This window comes from Epinephelus lanceolatus, chromosome 3 (genome assembly GCF_041903045.1).
Source record: "Epinephelus lanceolatus isolate andai-2023 chromosome 3, ASM4190304v1, whole genome shotgun sequence".
NCBI classification, from domain to species: Eukaryota; Metazoa; Chordata; class Actinopteri; order Perciformes; family Serranidae; genus Epinephelus; species Epinephelus lanceolatus.
Window position 1 is genome coordinate 6927686 of NC_135736.1, and position 24601 is coordinate 6952286.

Sequence of the window (24601 nt, forward strand, 5' to 3'; positions counted from 1 at the left end):
AGGCGCATCACTACAGACGCTACAGCGTTTGGTTCCTTTTCTAACAAGTTCCTTTAAAAATTTTCAGCAAATTTACCCATCTGAAGAAGAGTTGGAAAGATTAAAGATATAAACAGATTATACATGTTTATTTTGGACAGATATACAAAACTTTAGAAGTAGGAAAATGGGCACTAATGTACAGATTGATGTATTTGATGTTAGGGATGAGCGAGTATACCATTATCTGTATCTGTGTCTAATTGTTTAACCATCTAAATTAACTGTATCTGGGATTAAAATGGGCGGAGCTTATACCATATGAGGGTGGAGTTTAAATTGAAACTGGGTGGGAACTAATCAGAAGTTAGGTTGAGAATAAGTTGTTGTATTTATTATTTATGAGAAAACTATTTACATACACCAATCTCCAGAATTAATTAATCAGGTCATTTTTGATCAAAAGAGTAAGAGATTAAACACAATTACCCAGATATTGACACATTTTACTCATATAGTAGTTGTATTTGTATACAGTATGTCATCCGTACAGGATATTCGTTTAATCCAAGTATTCGGCTCAGCCCTGTTTAATATGGTGTTATATTTTGTCTTCTATGAGATGGATAGCAATATTACCTGTATCATTCAGCCACTTATCATTCTTGGGTAAATCCCATATCCACAAATTGAAATGGTCTGACTCCAAACTTTGCTTTAAATGCTTTATTGTTGAACTCAAGCACATAGCACCTCTCTAGAAGACAAAAAACGTTACAAAGACTTTCAATATTTTAAAAGAAGTACATTTATTGAACTCTGAAAGGACTTAATGTGAATGGACTTTTAACACCTCTGGCATTTTGTTGTTTTCTCATGACAATTGTTGTATACTTCTGTGTTTTAAATAAAGGTTTTGAAGGAAAAAAGAACCTTCTCTAACAAATTCAGATGCATAATTTAAATGCTGTTTCCACATAGCTTTTTCCTCCCATTCTTTGTCTCGTCATGCTCAGCCTTTTTGTGTTATTTTGAACACTCATCAAACAAAGAACTCCTAAAGATCATTTATACATCTCTCAAAGCTAATTTGAAGTATTAAAATATATAAATTCATTTACCCAAGTACTGCACTCAAAAATTTAGGAGTTTTTCCATTTCATTCTATTTTATACTAACATTTCAGAAGGACATACTTTACTTTTGAATCCACTACATTTGTGACAGCTTTAGTTATTAGTTAGCTAACTGATCAATACTAAACATAAAGAAGAAAGGCCATGATCCTGTTATAAAAATGTGATGCATTCTTACAGATTAAAAAACCTACCTGGAACACTAACATGCTGCTACATGTTAATACATTAGTCATAACAATAATAATAAATTATCCATCTATCTATATCTGTCTGTCTGCCTGTCTGTCTTATCTGTGTGCCACACTAGCTAGAGATATTGAAGGGATAGACACCTGCACAGCAATCTCTAACAGCTTGATCATTCTTGTCTCATTGTATTTATCATCATATCACCCACACTGAATTATAATATTGTAATATACTGACAGGGGCCATTCTGCATACAAATGCAACTGACACTTCTGTCCTTAATAGGGTAGGATTTTGAACGAAGTACTTTTGTGTTGAACTTTAACTTTTAAGTAAAAGGTCTGAACGGGCCTTCTTCTTCCGTCACTAGATATAACTGTGATCTTCCTGATAGTCCTGATATTTCTCTGCTGCAGTCACACTTTATTTTACATTTTGTGTTGCATTGTTTTCAGCTTGCTGGTGCTGCTACGACGTCATTTTACCCACATCCATAAAGTTACGTCTTATCTGCCTCTACATAAAGTTAAGAGTAAATGGTCCCATTGTATGTACTGTGTTGTGTGGCAGGTGCGCTCCTGGACAGAGGGGGCGCTGTTGTACTGTAGTGCCTACTGGAAAACTACTGTCCTACATTAACGCTGTTGTGCAGCCATCATATCAACAAAGACTCCGCAGCCCGGGTGTCCACGTTTTTCTCAGTTATTTTGACCAAGTTAAACTATCCAATTATGCATTTCAGATAGCACTGCTACATTTTACAACTGTCGGTACCGTTTTAAGGACAGCACACGTCCGTTTCCTCCATTTAAAAAGCCGAGTATCACAAGCTCACTGTGACAATGTCGACTGCCGTGAACTTCCATTCTCAGATTGCCTCCATCATGGAGGTGCTTGCTAACGCAGCCGTCGCAGAAATTTGTAAAGTTGTGGACGACGGATACGCGGTGGTTCACGTGGAAATGTCCCGGAGCCAGAAGGAGAACGAGTTCCTGCGCAGGAAAATCAAACTGCTGGAGCTGCAGATCGCCAGGTACCGGGCGGAGAGAGTCAAGGGGTCGGAGGGCTTCATCGGCAGCCGCTTCCCCGGGGTCCGCCTGCTCAACCGGCAGAACAGAGACGCACTGGCGGGTATGTAGCCCCGTTAATGCTGAACCCCGCAATCCCCAGAAACCTGGATGAGGTGTTTACACGCCACTGTGTCCTGGTCTCTATTGGAGTAACGCTGTACCAGGTAGTATAACAGGGTTTCTGAAATCGGGATATGATATGTGCATCTGTAACACATAGTCCAAACACATACTCAAAAACCCTGCTCAGAACCAGGACACTTATGCACATGTGTTTGGGTTAAAGTCTTAAGCCATGAACCTTTCTGAAACATATAGGCAGTGGCGCTCCCAAGAGGGGGTTAGAGAGCCATGGCCCCCCCATAAATCATTAAAGGCTGACATTATGGTCTTTAAAGCCCCTTTCCCACTGCGCAACAAAACACTGACACCTGTTAACATCTGGCTTTTGTATGTAATGTAATTACAATTGATATTCACACCTGGGACAGTTTACTTTGCAGTAGTTATGGCGGCTCTGGCTCCAATCAGCAGTGATGAAAATACAACATGTGGATGAACAGGCTAATTTTAGTCCCTTCACTGGTGAGATACAATGTTGTGCCACCACAATATACCGTCTGTCTCTGTCCATGCAGTCAGCATCAAGTTTGAAATAGAGACTGAATAAGTAAAAGCTTTAACAAGAAGTTATCATCATAACATTTTCACTGGACTCCATGCTGCTTTTGTCTGTTTACTTACTTGTATGTCAGCCTGTCCCTCACGTGGAACATGACACATCAGTAAAAACAAAACAAAAGAAAGGCATGTTTGTCTGCTGCAGAGCCATGTTCACAGCTCTAGTCCACTGGCAGTGGGAAAACAGTCTGTAGTAGGAGTGTAAATCACCAGTTTCATCACGATACTATATCATATTGATTCTTTGAACAGCAATACGATATTTGCCACGATACGATTACCATTTGATGCGATTTAGGAGCCTGTGATCGATATGACATGATATTATACGCCCATAAAACACAGTCTGTTACAGAAGAAACAGCCACAGTTTTCTTTTCTACTTTTGGCCATAAAAGAGTGCAGTACCCTTCACTTAAAACTAGTCTCTATATACAGACTCTACATTCATGTAGAGTCTGTAGGCAAACCCCAGAGGCCTTGCATCCGGAAGAAGAGCGGAAGAGCCCTGGTTTCCGCTTGCAAGCTGTTTGTAGTCCGTGTGATATTGACCAATCACGTTTGAGCCAGCTGCAGTCGTTGCCAGGTTAAATGGTCCGTGCGGTGAACCAACAAGGCAGAACATAATTGGCGTCACTGCAAACTCTGAATCCATCACAATGCTTCAGCATATTTACTTATATATGAACAGAAGTCAGAAACGGAAATTCGCCTCCTCCGCCAAAATCAAACCGGAATGCCAAAAAATCGGGGGTCTGCCCCCAGAGGCTATATCACCATCTGCCAAAGTCAGACGCCAAATACAGCCGATGGGTTCCGAGAATGCTAAAAACTGACTCCACTAGCATATATAAAACAGCACATGGGATAAGTTAACCTTCAGGGCTTTATGTCAGAGAGACATTTCTGGAAGAAATTTTTTAATTTTAACCCAAACCATCATCTTTTTCCTAAACCTTCTGGACTATCTGGTTTAAATCCCTGAAGGCAAACTTCTCCAAACAGCCATAAAACATGGATTAACAACAAGATCATTTATCAACAGAATCAAATTCGGCTCAGTAATAACTGTCAAGATTCAGAGACAAAACAATTGTTTTTTGCTAGTGACTTATCATAAGCTTAAGCATGTTTAAGCTTAAGCATAAATGAGCCTAGCTGCTTGTGGACTTTTTTTTCTTTACTCGTTGATTAATTAATTACATGTAACGTTATTATTTTTCTAACTCACTGTTGCTTTGAGTCACTGTATCTCCTGACAAATGCATGTTTTTTAGCCAAACATCATTGAAACAAAGCAGCTAATGTTGCTGTAGTGAGAAGCTAGCAGAATGATACGCATGTCCAGGCAGGTAACATTACGTTGTGTTTTATCTTGTAACAGCATTGTTTACATACACCACGTCTGTTGACCTGCATTTTCTCCGAAATCCAAAATATTTCCACACTGTTGATTTATTCCTGCGTAAACAACGTTATCTTTATTGTCTTTTTCTTGGCTGCTTGCTATCTGCCTGCTGCTGCTTGATGGTGACATAGGCTTTCAAAATAAAAGCGCACGCTAATATATATAATATATATAATGTATAAAATTATACCCCTAGTCTATAACCTATTTTTAGTGGGTTTTCACGTGTTTAAGAAACCCGCATACACATGATAATTTGGGTGGAAAAGTGTCATAAGAGGCTAATTTTTAAGCTAGCGCAAATATAGTGGTTGTATCTTGTGATGGTGACTTGTAAAACCAGACAATCTAAAACATCATTGATACCAGCCATGTAAGCATAGCTTGTTGGGAAGGTGGCCATTTTCAAAGGGGTCCCTTGAGCGCCCACCTCAAGATATCTGAATGGAAATAAGTTCTATGGGTACCCACGAGTCTCCCCTAAACTCAAGAAAGCTTCCTTTCAGTTAATATTTTGTTCCTTTCAATCAACGGGAGGGGAATCAATTTATTGACCACAGTTTGTCTGACTCTGGTATGATAGGGGGCGATATGCCCCCTTTCAGCTTGTTAGTATTGGATCTTTTTTCCGGTTGACCTATTTCGTCACAGACAAAACAATTGACAGTTAAGTTAACTACGGTTAGCTAGCAGCAAACTGGTACCGTGTTAGACAACTTTACAGCTCTGTACATATTGTATTGTTTTGTATTCTTTGGATGTAGATTTCACCATATTATTACTGGCCTCTTCTTCTGTTACACATTTAATGCTATAATATCTGGGTTAAAGTCTGGGTGGAAACTGTGGAGTGTGCACAGAGCGTCAAGGCCAATTTGGGTCTGATTGATTGTATACATGCAGGAGTAATTCAACTCCCAATCACATTAACTGGTGTGCATTAGTGCCAGTCACTTTACAAAACCGTGGCAAGATGGAGCCAAAGAAGTTATCCCCATTAGTTCTAGTACACCTAATGTTAATAGAAAGACAGAAAAAAATCTCATCATGATGTAGTTACATTATAACCACTCTTGTATCTGCCATCAACAAGGATGTGAATTGATAAGATATTTTTATACCAGTGCCATTATTCGTTCTGCTTATCAACCAGATTCTTAGCCAAATTCCCCTAGTGATTCCTGATCAGTTTTCTATGTGGGGAAAAAAGGAGGCCTACTTGTGATTTCGGTGTCAATACAAGTGTTTTATCATCTCTGAGTCTGAAAACAGTGTAGCAACAGTCTTTCTGTCATCTGAAATGGATGAAATGAGAGAATATTTGTGTAGTGTTTGTTTTCATTTAGTTTTCTTAGTCAAAGAAAAAATCTGCTAAGCCTGCCTGCATGGTGATAAGATTATTATAACATTACCTTCAGTAACAGATATGCTACTGGGTTAGGAAGAATAGGCACTTGTTCATATGGCATTCCTGGAATTTAAGCCGTGTTGCATAGCAAGATGTTTCAGCATATTTCTGGTGCTTCCACCCTTAATTAAAATTATGGTTTTACAGACATACAAGTAGCACTGTTGTCATTTTTCTTTGTGAAACAAAGCCATACTTTGGACCGTTTCTTACCGTCTGCCATGGCACCTTCGTGTTGCAAGTTTCCAGCAGCGTACAGTACAGGCCAAAGTTTGGACACACCTTCTCATTCAATGCGTTTTCTTTATTTTCATGACTATTTACATTGTAGATGCACGAGTTTGACCTAAGAAAAATGTGCCAGTATCAATCAAAGGAATTGATAAGTTCAGAGGCATACAATTCTCATTGATCAGACACTTTGGAACTGGTTCTCAACTAGAACTGGTTTTTGATTCCCAACATTTACCATCTGTGTTTTATGCTCACTTTCCCCTAGTTGTTATCACTTGCTATAGATGTCTTTTTTTTCCTTTTCTTTTTTACAGTGTAGGCCGATTATTTGGTGAATAACCAAGTTAATGCTAAAATGATATCGCTAATAACTGACAACATAGCCAGAGAAAAGTGAGCATAACAGGCTACATTCAAGCTAGCTTTAGTTACCTTGCTAATTTACCATAGATTGTTGGTGTAGTTTGTTTTGGATGGAGATAACAGGCTGGTGGAATGGTCAGCAGGGAAGTGACAGGACACAGTGGGTTTCTTGGCTGCTCAAACCTAAATCCCTGTTGGCTGTCTTTGTTTCTTTGACAGCATCTTTGTGGGGTTTTTGTGCATTTATTGAATGATACTGTGCATTTCTGAATGTTGTCATCTTGGCGGATGATAAATGATTTTGGCTTCATATTACGGTTGCCCTCTTTAGCTCTGCGTCATATGACAGTAGGTGACTAATTGCCGCATTAATTCTGAAAATGTAATGTGGTCACAGCTGTGTGTCCTTTACAACAGCTTTGAACCATGCCCCCAGGAACAATGCTGGGCTTTGAAGCCAGTTTTACATAGTGGTCACATGTGGAATCACAAATTCCAGGTCCATCACATGATGCAGTAGGGCCCAAAAAGACTTCTACCCATTGTGAAAGAGATGTCTGTAAATTAATGGATATGTTTTTTTGAGCATCACCACCCTGAGAAATGACTTGCTTTACTATGGGGAATGAAAAACCATTCATGATTAAATCATTTTATCCCCAACCAAGTTGGTGGAGGGCTAAAGTGGAAGTTAGCTGCTCAGCTGGCAGATGTCTCTAGTGCCCTTGCTCTGTGGGTCCCATGATATGGAAGATCCAGGTAATTTTTGGCTTCATGCGCCACTGAGCAACTTTCTGTACCCAGTTCTCTTTATACATCCATGCTTTGAGCACAGCTCAGACAAGGACTGGAATTATCCATTTTATAAGTTGAGTATAGTTTTAGTAATTAATGGCTAATTATTCTCCCTCTAATGTTGCAGCAGGCTCCTCTCTGCAAGGCAGGACCAGGTTTCTGAACCGAGACCCAGGGACTCAGCAGTCTGTGCAGAAAATCCAACCTATTAACCTGGACCAGGATCCTGATCAGGAGGTCGTTACCACAACCAAAACTGAGGTATCTGTTCCACAGTGCACCATCATATTGGCCTCATATAGCCTTTACATGTGCTTAAGATTTTCGGTGTATTGTAAATATTATAGACTGTCTTCACCCTTAAATTCTGTCATAGAGAAGATGGCATATGACCCTGCACTAATGCACTCATGTTCAACCTGGAGCTCATGGACATGAGACTGCTGTCAGAGCAGTCCATCATCACTGACATATGTATTAATAATTGGTTAATAAGCTAAGTCAAACAAAAAAGACAATATCAACCACCTGTTTATATAACAGTAAATTAATCACTTTGACTCTGAGAAACTTTCTACTGTAATTTTCTTCTACATTTTGTAGCATTAGGCATTAATTAATACCAAAATACGTAATAATTAGTAAAGTGTTGATGAAAGATGAAAGAGAGATATTGCACTTAACGTTAGCTATTACAGTAAATAAGTTTCATATTAAAAAACAGAATATAAGTTGCGATAAATCCGTCCCGGGGCACCACCCTTTGAAAAAGGAAAACTTAGAGGCAGTTCATTTATCATCAGTTGTGCTGGTTGCCACTGAGTTCTTGACTCATGTACAATGATTGTAATATTTCACACACACACAAACCACATGATCCTGCAGACTGTCAAGACATCAGGTGTGACAGTGATCACTGGAATAAGGTAGGATAAGATAAGCGTAATTGATGCCCAGAGGGGAAATTCAGATTTGTCCTACTGAGTTATTATATTTGTTTATATCACTAGGTAAAGAAAAATCTGTTGTGTACACCGTGGCAGAAAACACCTGATGTTCAGCACTGTGTGTTTGTGTGAGTGAGTGAGCTGTTATATTTTTCCCCACCTTTTTTCAAACTGAGTGTGCACTTATGCCCCAAACACTAGAAGACTTCGAAAAGACTTTTAAAAGTGTGACACCCTCTGACATCTTAAGACAATGTGAGTTTTTAGTCACACACTATAAGATTTTACAACGACTGGGGATCTTGCAGAGTCATTATCTGCAAGACTACAACTAAATTCATTTTGAGAGTATTTAACATCCGGCTCCTGGTGAAAAATATTTTACCAAACCCCTTATAGGAAATATGACATATTAACAGTTCCTAACATAACTGCAAAAAGACATGACACTAGGAACACAAGATAAGGCTCAGCAAACATTGGGACATTAAATGTCAGTTGTTGCGTCTGCAACATTATCTGACCATTAGCTGGACGTCCTTCCTCATGGTAACATTGAAATATGTTAACAGGAACAAATAACAAAATAAGATATACTTTACTGTTTATTTTATTGAAGGAAATATTGCTTGGGCAGTAGTGCTGCACCCAGCTACAATCAACTTAAAGCAATACATAGTCAACATGACAGTACAGTGGCACAGCACAGACACAATGAATATGAATAACAACAAAAAACAGAGTATATATGAAGTATTGCAAATAAAAGGTGTAGAAATGAGAAGGAAGTCATAAAAGACTGACTTTCTGGCAAAAAGCCCTGAAGGCTCTTTCTCCTGTGTGCAATCAAAGACAACTTTGATAAAGACTTTTGGCTCTTACAAACATAAAAGTCTCAAAACAGTGTTACAGGAAGGTAGTTACATGTAGGTATACATAAATAGCATAGATGTGTTTTTTTATATTCAAAAAATGGGCTTAGAGTAACGCTACTGTTTTGACATGGAGTGGACAAACAATTGAGATTACAAGAATGCACTACAGCTCTAGCAAAAGTCTCATGATTTTATTCCGACATTGTGAATTTGTCTGCGACATTGAAATCGTTTGAAAGTTGTTTGGTGTAAGGCCAGCATTAATAGTTTTCTTAAGACTAGGGGTGTAACAATACTAGGGTTGGGTACCGTTCATAATTGAACTGATACGGTACCAGTATCTGGAATTCGGTACCGGTTAGGGCTGAACGATATATCGTTATCGTATCTATACCGAGATATGAACATGCAAGATATTAATATCCCAGAAGGCAACGATATTGATGATATAATTTCCCCATGAGTTTCCCTAGCTTGACCTGCATGTACAGCTCAGCCAATCACAAACATCCTTTTTATGCTTACCCTAAATGTACAGCTAAGGCCAGCCAATCACAAACCTCATTTCCTGCTTGCCTTGGATCAACAGCAAAGCCAGCCAATCACAAACATCCCCTTGAGTGAGGGAGACGTGCTGCTGCTAGCAACTTGCTAGTACACACAACACATTTGCGACTAAAAATAGTTTTGTTCGAGCAAAATAAATAATTCAGCACGCTGTGTGAGTACAGATTTCAACCAGCAGTAGAAACGAAAGGCGAATCCTACCAGTTGTGGGTTGAACGGGGGTCACATACGGCGGAGCACTATGGCCGCTGCAAGATAACTCAGTTTACCGGCATTTTGCCATACGTGAAGAGCCTGGTGACGCGAGGCTACCGGTGACCGAGAAGCCCGGCTCCAAGTGAATAAGTTGGTGTCATGACTGCCCAGTAGTACCTGAACAGCCGAGCCGTGGCGGCACACAGGTATGTGAGGAGAAATGAGCCGTTCACATTTCGACAAACCTCACTGCACTTTAGGGACTGTTCTTTACTTGTCAGGGGAGGAGGGTGGCTGGTTGATTTTTATTTTTATTTATTTATTTTATTTTGACAACCCCCCCCCCGTTAATCACTTATTGATGCTGTTTTTGAAGTGTGAATAAGTCAATAAGTAATTTATTCCATTGAAATATCATTGATGTATTATAGAAAAGTGATTTATCTTTTTATTTATCTTTTATATTTATAAATGTTTCGGTGCCCAACCCTAAACAATACATGTACTAGTATTGAACCATTCAGTACAAGGCATTTGGTTCAGATGCATTACATAGGTTGAACTATCCTATAACATTTTGAAAATTAAATATACAGCTTAAACTGTTTAGTATAATGTTCTTAGTGCCACTACACTCCACAAGGCAGCTCACAGGACAGAACAGGCAACATGCTGTCTGCCTCTCCCACCCTCAAACCAGAACATTCTACTCCTGTGAGACACCCTGGGAGGCAGCTAAGCTAAACTAGCTCGTTATAAGATGGATAAGGGTGCCATTACCAGACTAGAAATAAAAGATCCTTCCATAATCCACAGGTTTGGAGCCACTTGAGTTATGCTGTAAATTATGAGGGCGATGGCAAAAGAGAGTGGTGGATAAAAACACACGAAGCCAAAGAACGAGCCGCAGCTAAGCCAGCAGCACTCAAAGTCAAGGCACACACCTTTCGGACCAGGAAACGAGTGTTGCTGCGCAGTTATATTCTCTTGTTCAGCGGCTGATGTTAGCACGAAGCACACACGCATAGCAGTAAGCAGTAACTGCTGGCAGGTCGAGTAGGTGATTCAGGCTGAAAGACTAAAAGGTGCATCATTGACAGCTGTTTAGCTTGTGCTTATATGACTGGCATTTAACACAGATTTTTATTCATGTATTTATTCGACTGAAAGAGCTCATGGAAGCAAACTTAACACTGACACACAGTGGGCAAACAAAATGACACTGACACTATGTGCTCTAATGTCAATAGTAATGTAGTTTTTACATAGTAGAGAAGAGGTTATGTTAAAGATGGCTCCAGTGCATTACAGAGCAGGCCTTTAGACCCACCCAAAACACCCAAAATTGTGAAAAACAGTTGAACAGTCTAACTACACGGTTCACAGTCGTTTCACGTTTTCAACAAGTATTTTATAATATTTAGAATGTGTTAAGAAAACAATCAAGATTTAGCCTTACCCAGACTTTAATGAGCCCATTTCAGCCAGATAATAATTCCTACTTTGAAAAAATAGAAAAGAGCCCAAATTATGTTCGTTTCTGTATGTTTAAGATTTTAAAAGTCAAGGATATTTCTCTGGCATTTCTTTTTTTTGCTGTATCAAAAACATATCAAACTACGGTATCTTATCAAATCAAAATAAACAGTGAATTTTGTGGTCCGTTACACACAAGTTTAATTCATGTTTCGACACCTAACGCACAGACTGCCCATTACTGAGAGGCCGGATGGCATGATGACAGATTACTTCACACAGCTTCTAGTTGTTATTATTACAGATGCACAAATATAGTATTAAACATCACATATTCTTGTGATGTGTTATAAATGTGTCTGTCCCAAGTCACATCATTCAATGGAAGTGCGAAACAAAGTTACTTAACTAGCCCTTTAATGGTGAGTGAAGTCTCTGAAGTCACTCATACTCTTTCCATTTGTCCTCCACAGTCGTCATCTGTCTCATACAGTTTTGATGTGTCGCTTTGTGCTGTTTCAGCACTTCTTGTTTACTGATTACTGGACAGTTTTGCCACTGTACCAGCTGAAGAAGTGCAGGGAAGGCAGAACGAATGGATAATGGACAGAGTACAGGAGTACCACAAACAATCTAAAGTCAAATGTCAGTGCACCTGAAATCTGCATTTGTATGTATTCATGGGAACACAGCAGCAGATGACAGTAGGATCGGATCACAGAAATGGGCTGTAGTGTCCTGCGACAAGGGGTGTGTTAGTATATCCATCACAGACATTCAATATTTCTGCCCCTGACATTAGTCAGCTCTACTGTACACACATTCCCAGATGCAGAATGCATCTGAAATAAGTTACAAAAGTTCTGAGTAAATCTGTCCCACAGTGTCTTTCACCAGTGTTTCACAGCTCAGCATGAGTGAACCAGCTAATAGAAACCAGTCAAGACCCTGTGTGTTTCCTCTTAAAGAGATATATGTGAAAAAAATGTTTGCACCTTTAACATAAACTGTTTGGAGTCATTTTGTATCTGTGCAGCAACAGGATGTGTTGTTCATTATACCACATATAGTATATATACTACATGTATGACATACTGTATATTGTACAGTATGAAGGGTTGTAATTTCCACTGTGGAAAAAAAAAAAATCTCAAAAACAGCTAGGCTCAACCATTTTAATCTCTCGATTTGTCTGCGTCTTTGCCACAATTGTCCTCTGCTCTAAAAATCTTTTTGCTAGCTTTTCTCTGAATCCCATTTTCAAAAACTTGTCAGAAAACTTTGGACCAAACATCTGTAAACTTTTGCAGAATCTTCTACAGACAATGCGAGCTTAAGTTATCAAGGAAATTTTGATTGGTCAGTCATTTTGAAATTATACATTTTCAGACCTGTGTCTTCAATTTCAATTTTGCATAAGTGCTCATAAATCAGATTTGGCTGACACAATTGTAATCAGACTTGGCGCACATCTTTGGTGTCTATGTCCAAACTTCACCATGCAGTCTTGGGTTTTTGTGCCACTGGGGGGCACCACAAATGCGAAAAATCTTGTAATCTGCTACATTGGTTTATAGACTCAAAACCATGATACATAAAGTTTGGTAATGACTGATAAAAGTTGGCGTGGCTTATTACAACATATCTAAATTTCTGGATATTTCACATTCCAGACTGAAAAAAAGCACATCCACTGAATTGTGACAACACTTTCCTCACTGCAGTCTATGGTCGATTCAGCAGTCCGTCCATCTATGTTTTTCAAAGTATGCAAATTCAATTAATATCCGTATCTCCATAAGTCTTAATTCGAATGCTACCAAAATTGACACTGACATACTTTTAGTTAGTCACTATCAAGTGTGCAGTGACTCCAGACTTCAGTCTGAATCTTTTGTTGTTCTGTGTGCAAGTCTTCCTTTGCTACACTGGACACATTTTCCCCACAAATACAACATGCTAACCTTATTAGCACAAGCCTATGGTATTTTACATTTATAAATTAGCCTAGTGGTTAGTGGAGTTTCCCTCTACTCATATGAAGCCAGGAATAACAGCAACATTAAACAAAGACAACTTTATAAAATTCAGCTTTATTATAACTCACAAGGTTACAAATACACCATGCTAATGTTATTGGCAAAAGCTTAAAACATTTTACATTGTATAAATAAGCCTAGCGGCTAAGAAGGTTTATCTCGTATGACTGGTCACAACATGCCAACCTAATGACGTCCCTTAAACCAGAGTCTTCCATGATGTTGACTGGTCAGCAGTGACATTCCACCCATTCAGAAATTCAGCAATAGCAAAGTCCATTTGACATAAGGTGAATTATACTTTTGACTTTTCAACTGAGCCGTCTGAGAGTTTTGTAAAGTGAAGTGAGCCATTCAAAAGGGCGGTGGTGTCATTATTTTCCATCACTGCAGCAGCAGGAAGCAGGAAGCCGCTGCGGCAGCTTGACTACAGTGTGTCGAAGGGACAAAATAACAATTGCGATGTAAAAAACCAAACATGTTATATTCAGACCTTTATCGCTTCGCAATTACAGCGTTAACACTGACAGCCCTAATCCAAATGCTTGCAGTCTGTCTGGACCTGATCATAGCTGCTTGCAGCTGTATTTCTTGTTTTATAATGGGATTACTGTGGGCAGGAACTATTTGTACTCATATTAGTAATCAGTTTGTCCTCTCAGTCAGCAGAGCCTGCGGAGGAGGGGGAGCTGCTGATCGTCAAGGTGGAGGGAACGATGGAGATCGGATCCACTGACCCCGAGGTGCCGGCAGACGCCAGCCTCAGCAGCAGGGGAGAAGCCCAGACCACTGCATCACTCCCCGCTGCCTCGACGGAAGCCAGCGACGGCCGGGCAGCCAGACACCGCAGCGAAACGGAGGTCAGTGGATCTGACATCGTCACCTTTGTTGTCGGCAGGACAGCTGAAACTGACAGCAGCAGCAGTGACACTACCCACAGTTCCAAGCTGGAGTTAACAGCAAGTGATGTCAAAGCAGGGGACATTGAGCCACTGAACTCATGTGCTGGAATGACATCAAGCAGGGATGCTGTGCAAGCTTCCTGTGATGATGTAATGGACAGCAGGAAAGATAATGAGGCTGCGTTAGATACCTCTGAGTCCTCCCTGTCAGAGGTGATAGTCATTGATGGAGGGGGCATGTCAGACAAGGAGGGAGAGGAGTGTGAGTGGTCAGATGTAGACCAGATAAAGACAGAAGCAGGCAGAGAGAGAGACAGATATGAACAAACATCACCCACCATTCAGTATGCTGGGCTGGAATCAGCAGGACACGGGTCAGTGCAGGTGAAGTCCTCTCTGCAGGCAGGGTCTGTTCTTTTTCATAATGACACTCCAAGAACATCTTGTGGTGGAATTACCTCCAGTTTCAACTCCTCTCTGGCTCTGCACCGTCCTGTGAACCACCACAACCACAGCTACAGCAAGGCCTTCTCCAACAGCTTTCACCTGGCTTTCTACCATGCAGTCACCACGGAGCGGCCGTACGGCTGCACCAGCTGCACCAAGCGCTTCTTCCTAGAGTCAGACCTGCAGAAGCACATGGCCAGGCACACCAGGGAGAAGCCCTACACCTGCCTGCTGTGCGGCAAGAGCTTTGTATGCCAGAGCCAGCTGGACATCCACCGCAATGTGCACACTGGAGAGAGGCCCTTCAGCTGCTCCATCTGCAACCGACGCTTCTCCCATCCCAGCAACCTCAAGAGGCACCAGAAGATCCAGCACTGAACACAAAGACCAGACCGCCCTATGACACCGCTGCACCAAAGTTTCCCTGAAGAGGACTAGATTCAGCTTTTTCACACAATACTAACAGTTTCACTTTTTTACCCTGACAGTTCTTTTTTAGCACTCCATTTTTATTAGAAACAAAAAGAGATGGAAGAAATGTAGAGCAGACTAAAAGACAATGCAGTACTCCAAACCAAATGTGATGTAGCAAAAATACAAGCAGCACCTCTCTCCTTGGACCTATCTGAATGCTTCTCCAGTTTATTTTATCATCCAAACCTTCACAGTCTTATTTGAAATAAAGGAGATCTGAACCTAGTGTGGGGATGGCGAACTACAACAGAAAACTACAATATAAAGAATTACAGGATGTAATTACATTAAATAGCTTTTGCAGGAAAAATACAAAAAAATCAGTTTGAATCTTGAGTTTGACATAATGAAAATCATCAAGGATTATAATCGCACCCCAGAGACTTTGGTTTACGTAGCAGCATCAGGGAGTGTGAGATATATGAACATTCTGTAGAAAGATGAAGAGTTGGTATAAAAACCAGGTAGTGACCACCTGAACTGCTGAACCTCCATGATTTGACATCAATAAAACATTAACAGCTGGTGAGACTCAGAGAATTATACTGACATGAAAGAGTAGCGCAACAGGAATCATCCTGACTGAGACAAACAGTAACATAGTGCCTCTCCATCTCACACACACACACACACACACACACACACACACACACACACCAAAGAAGTGCTGCAGTGACTGAATCATTTCAGTAAATGAGATAAAGTACAGCATATATAGTATATGTCAATTTTACATTTTGCCTTCATATCCAGATAAATCCACAAGTCACTTTTATGGAAAGTTTTTATGTATGTAAAACCTATAAACATATCATCACTCATCAAATCAGACCATGAAACTGTGAATGAGCTCATTTTAAACTGTTAAAGCTTTTTCTCATGTCAGATCTTAAAAATTTCCGTAGTAGTATTTTCAACTGTCAGTTATGCCAACTACATCCATAAATTTATGCAGCCCAGTTGCCAGAAGAAAATGTTGGCATTGTATGTTTCTGCAAACCATGAATACGGTACATTTGCATATTCAATGTATTCTCATAGAACGGTTTGTATGATATCCAATGAAAAATGCATGCACAACAGTTGGTATTATATCCTATGAATTTGAGCCCCACGAATGACGTTACATCATTAACGTATTGACACGTCATCAGTTTCAATCAATATTTGCTTTAAAATGAACTATCACAATCAGCCAACAGGCGTTTTCTTATTTTGCCCACTGAATGAATACTACATACACTGAAAAGCATTCTGTTTCCTGTCTCCATCTGCTGGTGGGCCATCATGATAAGAGTATGCATGCATAATATGAAGAGATCAGCAAAAAGTGCACTATCGTACATGCCTAGCTTGCCTTGCCCGTTTGCCTCGTCGTTGTGGATAAGTGCTGCGCAGTGATTAAGCATTAGCTAGCTCACGTGATAGCACATTGGTAACAGTTAGGCTATCATCAATGTTGTGTTCTGTAAATTAAATGAGTTTTTTTATGAATAGACAGATTTATCTTTGCTAATGATGTGAAAATGTGTATTTTCAGACATTTAAATATTTAAAAGAAGGAGAAAAATATTAAAACGTATATTATCAAACAATGAATTGGCAGCCCCCCTGCATTGCTTCTGAGGACAATCTAGGGGTCGCAGACCTCCTGTTGAAGGCCCAGGCGCTACATAATAACATGCAAATGTTAAGAATCTGAGGTTTGCAGAAAAGTACAATTTCAAAAAAAAAATTCTGGTGATTGTGTTGATTTCTGAATGTCCAATAAAAGACCTTACATACACCATGTGAGCAGAGAGAAATCAAACAAGAGGCCCAACTTAACTTCTCCTCATTCTATACACTGTCAGACTCTACAGTCTAGTCCTCTGTAATATCATAAATGATGAAACTGATGGTAAAATGTATTGGGAGTTTCACTGTGACAAGAGGAATGAGTGTCCGTCAAACTCGCTCTGTGTCATTAATTAAGGCTTCAACAGCAAATTAGGTTTTGAAGTTCGTCAACAATGCAGCCTGAAGAAGAACTGAAAATACTCTTCCTCCTTTTTATTATGTGTTCCAACTCAGCACTGTTGTGACACCACTCCCTCTGAGCACCAGGTGCAAAATGTCACAGACTTTCTACTACTACTGCACACACACACACACACACACACACACACACTTCATGTATGTCTGTGTGAATCACTCAGACGTAGCAGAAATTCCACAAAGACAGTTATATTGAATGTTTGATGTGCATTTTAATGAGTGCTTCTCTGAAAATGGATATCAGGTTTCTTTTCATAGATTTCTGTTTCCTTTCTAATCAATAAGGACTTGAATGAGACAGATGAATTTCTCATCATATCATTACGTTTAGTTTTGTAATGAGAATTCTTGTTTGTCCTTTCCTCATGTTAAGCAAGTATGATCAAAGTTGTAATGGTACTGTATACGACATTTCTAAATAAATACAGTATGTGGACATGGATTCTGCATGTGAGCAGATGTAGCGTGCTCTTACTGTTTGTATTCTGCAGTTAGCTGGTTTGAAATCCTAGGTGTTTCAGAACAATACTTCCCCCCTCAAATGACCATTTGCATAACAATATCTCACCTATCCGACCACTTGGTTTTTTTTTTTGCATGCCTCCATGGTGAGCTAAGAATCTGAAAAATTCTTGATAATATGTGGTAAAAGGAGGCTGCGTTTAACGTCAGCAAAACTGTATCAAAACATCAGTTTACAAACTATGAAACAACTTGTGCAGTACAATCCCAGTCTCATTTATCCAGTCATATGCTCAGTAATTCCCAAACAGACGGCCCTGTCCAATGGGGAGCTGAACTGAAAGTGAAACTTATCTATGCTCTCTTTAGAGCCAGACTCCACTGACAAAAACAGTAATTTTTCCTCACTGAACACAGGAGCTGCCGGTCTACCACTGCCACCATCAGTTACTTTATTTTTGTTATTATGTGACTTAGGTGATTTTAAAGGGTTAGTTAGGATTGACCAAAGTCACACAACACCAAAAAAACTAACTAACCGAGGCTTTGGTAGACCAGCAGCTCCTGTGTTCAGCAAGGTAAAATGACTGGTTTTGTCAGTGGAGTCTGGCTTTGAAGAGTGTTCAGATGAAGTTTCCGTACAGTTCCCTGTTGGAAAGGGCTGTCTGTTAGGGATGTCGGAGCATACGACTGGATAGGTGAGATTTGGATTACACTGCAGGAGTCGTATTACAGTTTGTAAACAGATGGTTTGATACAGTGTTGCTGTTGTTATGTGTGGACCCCTATGACTTCATGACTGAAGAATTTTCTCTGTTATTGGACTCTACGTTCACCCTGGAGGCATGCAAGAAAATTTGACAAAGGGTCATTTGGGGGGTGAAGTATTCCTTTAATATTTCCAAGTTGTTGAAGTATAGAAGCGTCATTGTGCTCTGAGTGGAGTGCTTCTACACTTCAGACTGTCACTTAGATTGATCACATCATCAGCTGTAACTGCATGTTTACCATTTCCTTCTGCATCCGTTTAATCAGAGCTATCAGCTCACCAAAGAAAAGAGAAATTCACACATAAATTTGGACTCATGCATACACACAGTGTAGTGTAAATATGCCAGTAAATCATATTTTCATTGTATGGTCTGATTTCATGTATTAATTACTGTTTTAGTCATATATACAGAGTAAATAACTGGTCTCCACTAAATGATTTAATTATATCCAGTACATAATGTTTATCTAACACATCAACCCAGTGACTCCTATTTATGATAGATAATTACTGACAGAGCCTTGTGGGTTCCTTGTGTCAGCTAAACGCCTGCCTCCTTTTTCCAGGGCCAGAGATGTCTGAAAAACACAAGCAGTGCTCAGCGCAAGGAGGAAAAGATGCATGAAGTGCAAGGTATCAGCCTGTTTTTCTGTTACATTGTTTCCTATTGTGGAAATACCATTCAGTCATTTCAACCTATGCTAAGCAACTTCATACACTAGCCCACTAATCACTGGTGACAGTGATTTATTCTGACCAAAGTTTAATGATCACCAAACTGAACAGAGCATGTCCATGTTAAATCCCCCAGGTGTTCTGTGATGCTTTATATCAGAGGACAGAGAGGAGGTGAAACATAACCAAAATTTATTATTGTCAATAAATTCCAGTAAAACACAAAAAAGTCTGTTTCTAAATACTCTCCGACTTCCTGTCTGTGGCCCTTCGCCCCAAGCCCATAAATACATAGTTTCATTTTCTTAACAGCTGCTCACTGTAGTTTTCCACAAACAAACCAGAGGAAATAGTGTATGTGGTGGGGACTTTTGTAAGTGGCGGATCAATTCACATTTTGTTGTCTAGTGAGTTTTTGTGGCAGCAGGACGGTGTATGTGGGATTGAGTCTAAATAAACTAGTGTGTGTGTTCATGGTAATGAAGGAACATGACACCCAGTGACATAGTGTGGCTCACTGATGTGTTTTGATAGTTTTTGGACATGCTGATTTCGCTAGGGCACCAGTAGTGGAAAATAACTTAAAGAAAGTACATTTACTTACTGTACTTATGTACTTTGAGTAATTCCATTTTGTGTTACTTTATAATTGTACTCCACCATACCTTGGAGGCAAATATTGTACTTTGCACTTCACTATATTCACTATATTTATCTGACAGCTTTTGTTACCACTTACTTTGCAGATCCAAATTATCAATACAGCATATAATCAAGTGATAAATTCTGATGTGTTTTTATACATTAGCAACCCATCAGTAAATGAAGTGGTTACAATGAGCCACAGCTTTACTGGCTGCAATATTAAAGTGACATACACATTAATGCATCCATAATTATGATCCAGTGATATTAATGATACTGAAATGGTTCACTCTGCACAATGAGTAATTTTGCTTTTGGTAGTTTGAGTATATTTTGATGTTAATGCTGTACTTTTACTTGAGCAGCATTGTGGATGTAGGGCTTTCACTTGTAACAGTGTTTCCCCACACAGTGGTATTGATACTTGAACTTAAGTTAAAGGTCTGAGTACTTCTTCCAGCACTGTGAGGCACAGATGAATACGATATATCAGACTCTGGATAAACACACACAGTACATGTTAGTAGATACATTCATTGTGTGTTTAAGTTTGCACATGTGTTTTGTTCACTAGAAGAAGAAGAACCAGATTTGTCTTTGAAACTTCATTTTTAAACACTGACCATACCAACATTAGAAATTCATTTTAGAAAGCAGGATAAATCTATACCATTTTAAAGGGATGGGATAAGCTGTGTGCCGAGGTCCCGTCTGTCCTGTAAAGGAGCACAGCAGTGTGCGGTTTTCCATGTTGAAGCCCATGGAGTACAAATGACATTTCCACTCTCAAATACCCATACATTTACACTACAGCTCATAATGTACTGACCTATAGAGAATTTACATTTAAACCACTAGTGATCCATAGTGTACACATTTATTCATATCAGACATACAGCTGTTAGTCTGTATATAATGTTTACTGTTAGCACAGTTTACTGACACTTTCTCCTCTATTGTTTATACTTATCTGCATTGCTTCTAAACCAATGTCCACCAGTGTGATGGGGGAAAAAATGTATAACTCTTTATAATTGGAAACTCTCAAAATAATGAAAAACTTCCTAAAAGTGATGAGTTAGTGTCAAAGTAATGAGAAACATTTTTAGAAATAATGTGTTAGTCTGTCAATATAATGAGAAACTTTCTCAAATTTCTAAGTTTTATCTCAAAATAATAAAAATGCTTCTAGAAATCATGAATTAGTATCTTAAAATAAGATATATTCTCAATAAATATCTCAAAACATGAATAAATATGTCAAAATAATGCCAACCTTTCTCAAAATTAAAGTTGTGTCTCAAACTAACAAAAAATTCTGAGTTTGTGTCACAAAATGCTGAGAAACTTTCTCAAAAAATAACACCTTACTAATCTCAAAATAATGACTTAGTATGTCCAAACTTTTTTTAAATGACTTAACACTTGTCTCAAAATAATTAGAAACTTGTTCAAAAAATAATCTCTTATCTTAAAATAATGAGTTAATATGTCAAAATAATGACAAACTTTCTATAAATCATGAGTCAGTATCTCAAAATCAAAAACGTTTTTTAAAATCATGACTTATCACAAAATAATGAAAAATGTTCTCAGAATAATGACTTACTTATCCCAAAATAATAAGAAAAAAAGGCTCTCTCAAAATGAGTTAGTATCTTAAAATAATTTGAAATCTTCTCAAAATGACTCACTACTTATCTCAAAATAATGACTTGGTATTTTAAGAAAGAAAGAACCTTCTCAACATGTTGACTTAAGATCTCAAAATAATAAAAAATGATACCACGTCTTTATTCTGAGAAAGTTTCTCTATTTTAAGATACAAATTCATTATTTTGAGGTCTCTCATTATAATGACTCACAGAATCTTTTTTTTTTTTCATCGCTCTGGCAGAAATGGCACACCAAAGGGCAAGCCAGCATCTCAAGGCACACCTGTATTTATTATCTGTGCACAATCGACTCTATACCATGTGTTATCACTTTTATCGTGACATAACTGTTTGTTTTTATTTACTAATATCAAATAATTGACAACCAACTATTACTCATGAAATATTTATTGACAAAATGATTCAAGAATTCATTTTAAACTTTTAAAAATTACATCAAACCACCAATAACATATCCATTTAAACGGGAAATAATGTAAGATAATGTGATGTGTCACACACTTATAATTCCCCTGCACGATCACCAGCAAATAGGTTCCCCATGAAGGTGTTCCTAAATTAAATTAAATTTAATTACATTTTTTCAGTAGAGGGAATGGGTGCACACAATGTACTGATTAAAAATCTTAATAAGATTTTAAATTTATTCGTAACTTTTGTATAGTTCCAGTTGAATATTGCATTAATAATGTGTGGTTATCACAAAATCCCACGACACACCTGGATTTGCATCATGGCACACTCTGGTGCAGCACACCATTTAAGAACCACTGGTTTACTTTATATATCTTAGCATATTCATATCATTGTTACAATTAATACTGTTTATACTGCTCATACTGTACATGTCTAGTGTATTATTGTTTATTTTGCGTTCTAGTTTTTTCTATATTTTATTCTGTAAATTCTGTACATCACTGTGCATTGTACTGCTTTATTTTCCTTCTGGTTAGATGCCAAACTGCATTTCTGTCTTAGTACCTGTACTCTGTGTGGAGCTGAAGGTCATTATCTCCATGAACAATTTTCAAAATGTCATTATTGTTATGTGCTTATTCAGTTACAGGCAAAAACTGCTATACAGTCATCTAAGGTTACTGACTCACCTGCCAAACAGCAATGCAGGGAATAACTGTACCAAATGAACATTAGCTGTTGAAAGTGTTACTGTTTAGTAACAATTTGTAATTGGATTTTCTGACACTATTTATCATGAATGTGATGCTTTTCAGCACTTTATCGCACTTTACAGTACAGTAACTGCTCATAACAAGTTGGCAGGGATGTCAAGAATAAGCAGTTGTATTTATTAAGCAGAAACATGCAGCTTGTGTAGTCTTTGAAGCTGGTGAGTCAGTGCATTTGTAAAACTGTTGGCAAATAGAATAAAGCATCTATTTTTTCTAATTCTGTTTTCTTTGCTGTGGGCTCATCAGGTGTTATCCCAGAGAAACACAGTCCCTCCCAAACGCTGCTGGGATGGCAGCAGAGCAGTGAGACTGGAGACGGGGAGCAGCCATCTTGTTCCACACACACAGCAGAAACTGTAGCAGGAAACTCATCATTCAGCCAATCCGCCTCTAGTTTCCTCACTCAGTGTGACGTGGTCCAGCCAAGCCCTGCAACTAAGCATGATGTTATTGTGATCAACTCACTTCCTCGTGCAGCGGAGGACAGCTGCAGCAGTGTGTCATCTGGACAAGGTGGAGATGACGGAGCTGAAGAAGTGACACCTCTCATAGGTCAGGACGACACCAGTGTGAGATCACAGTATCATCCGCTGCTGTGTATTCAGATCAATGAGCAGCCCAGTGAAGCGATGTTCGAAGGTAATGCAGCCTACAGCCTTTCTACCTATAACAATCCCCCGGCTGCCATGGGAGCAGTGGACTCTCAGCAACAGCAAACCCAGCATTCCTGGTCTGGAATCCGGTCGATGGAAAACTCCCACTTCTCCAGTCAAAACCACCTTTATCAAGCACCCAGCAATCAGAGCAAGGAGTCTGGATCAGCACAGTCCCAGCAGCCCTGCCTTCCCTACGCCTGCAAATTCTGTTCACGACGCTACGCCCACCAGTGCCAGCTGCGCATCCACGAGCGTGTCCACACTGGGGAGAAACCGTACCAGTGTGTCCAGTGCGGGAAGAGCTTCGGCCAGGTCTGCAGCCTCAAGCGCCACCAGATGGTCCACACTGGGGAGAGGCCCTTCCCCTGCCCCCACTGTGGGAAGCAGTTCTCCACCTCTACCAACCTGAAGGTCCACCAGAGCGTCCACACCGGGGAAAAAAGGTTCCACTGCTCCAAGTGTGGCAAGAACTTTTCCTTCCTCAGCAACCTCATCAGGCATCAGGCTCTGCACCTGGCCAAGTAGAGCAGGTTACACAGGGATGATCTGCTTCATAATCACCCTGCGCTGTGTGTGTGCCTCAGGGGACAAATTAACACTGTATGACATTAAGCTGTTCAGGTGTTCATGATATTGTGTCCACCCCCTGTAGATAGAACAAATATGTCTGGTCTTCATTTCAGCAGCATTTGATCCTCATTTCCTTCAACCTTTTTTCTTTGGAAAATGTTTGGAAAGTCTTGTATAGAATTTGGTTATTAAAAAGATCTCTGACAGTTAACATGAGCCTTCCTGTGGTTCCTGAGTCAGGTTGAACAGATCTGATTTAAAATGAGTGATGGACTCGATCATTTCTCCTCAGCAGAGTAGCAGACTGTAGAGCTGACTGTGGTGTGTGTGAATGTCTGTGCTTATCGGTGCAGGTCATGTTAACATCTGTCTTAACGTTGAGGAGATGTAAATTTCACATTTGTTCATACAGTTGCTAACAGGCAAATGAAACTTGTGAGCTGAACAGACTAACTGATTCACAAGTGGCTAGGTAGACGAAGTGATGGGAATTCATCATAGTATTTAAATATGGAGAATATTTTCACCCAGACATCAAATTAATGGTCCAGTGTAGGATTTAGGGGGGTCTACTGGCAGAAATTGAATATGATATTATTACTATGTTTTCTTTAGTGTATAATCAACTGAAAATAGAAGTAATGGTGTTTGGTTACCTTAAAATGAGGCATTTATATCTGTAGCCAAGAATGGACAAACCAATTACTGGCTCCACATAGAGCCATTCACA

General features: G+C 39.3%; 1 protein-coding gene across 3 annotated transcripts; it reads left to right on the forward strand.

Annotated features, from left to right (window-relative positions):
* Positions 1-1928: 1928 nt before the first annotated feature.
* On the forward strand, positions 1929-24080 carry LOC117255125 (uncharacterized). Of its 3 annotated transcripts, none has more exons than XM_033623733.2 (5): positions 1929-2438; positions 7394-7527; positions 14028-14225; positions 19026-19092; positions 22892-24080. In XM_033623733.2, exons 1-5 carry the CDS (start codon positions 2150-2152, stop codon positions 23824-23826), a joined length of 1623 nt encoding a protein of 540 aa, XP_033479624.2. In that variant the 5' UTR covers positions 1929-2149; the 3' UTR covers positions 23827-24080. The 3 variants fall into 3 exon arrangements, with proteins under 3 accessions (XP_033479624.2, XP_078020166.1, XP_078020167.1); XM_078164040.1 differs by having other exon boundaries at positions 7397-7527; XM_078164041.1 differs by lacking the exon at positions 14028-14225.
* The last annotated feature ends 521 nt before the right edge of the window (positions 24081-24601 follow it).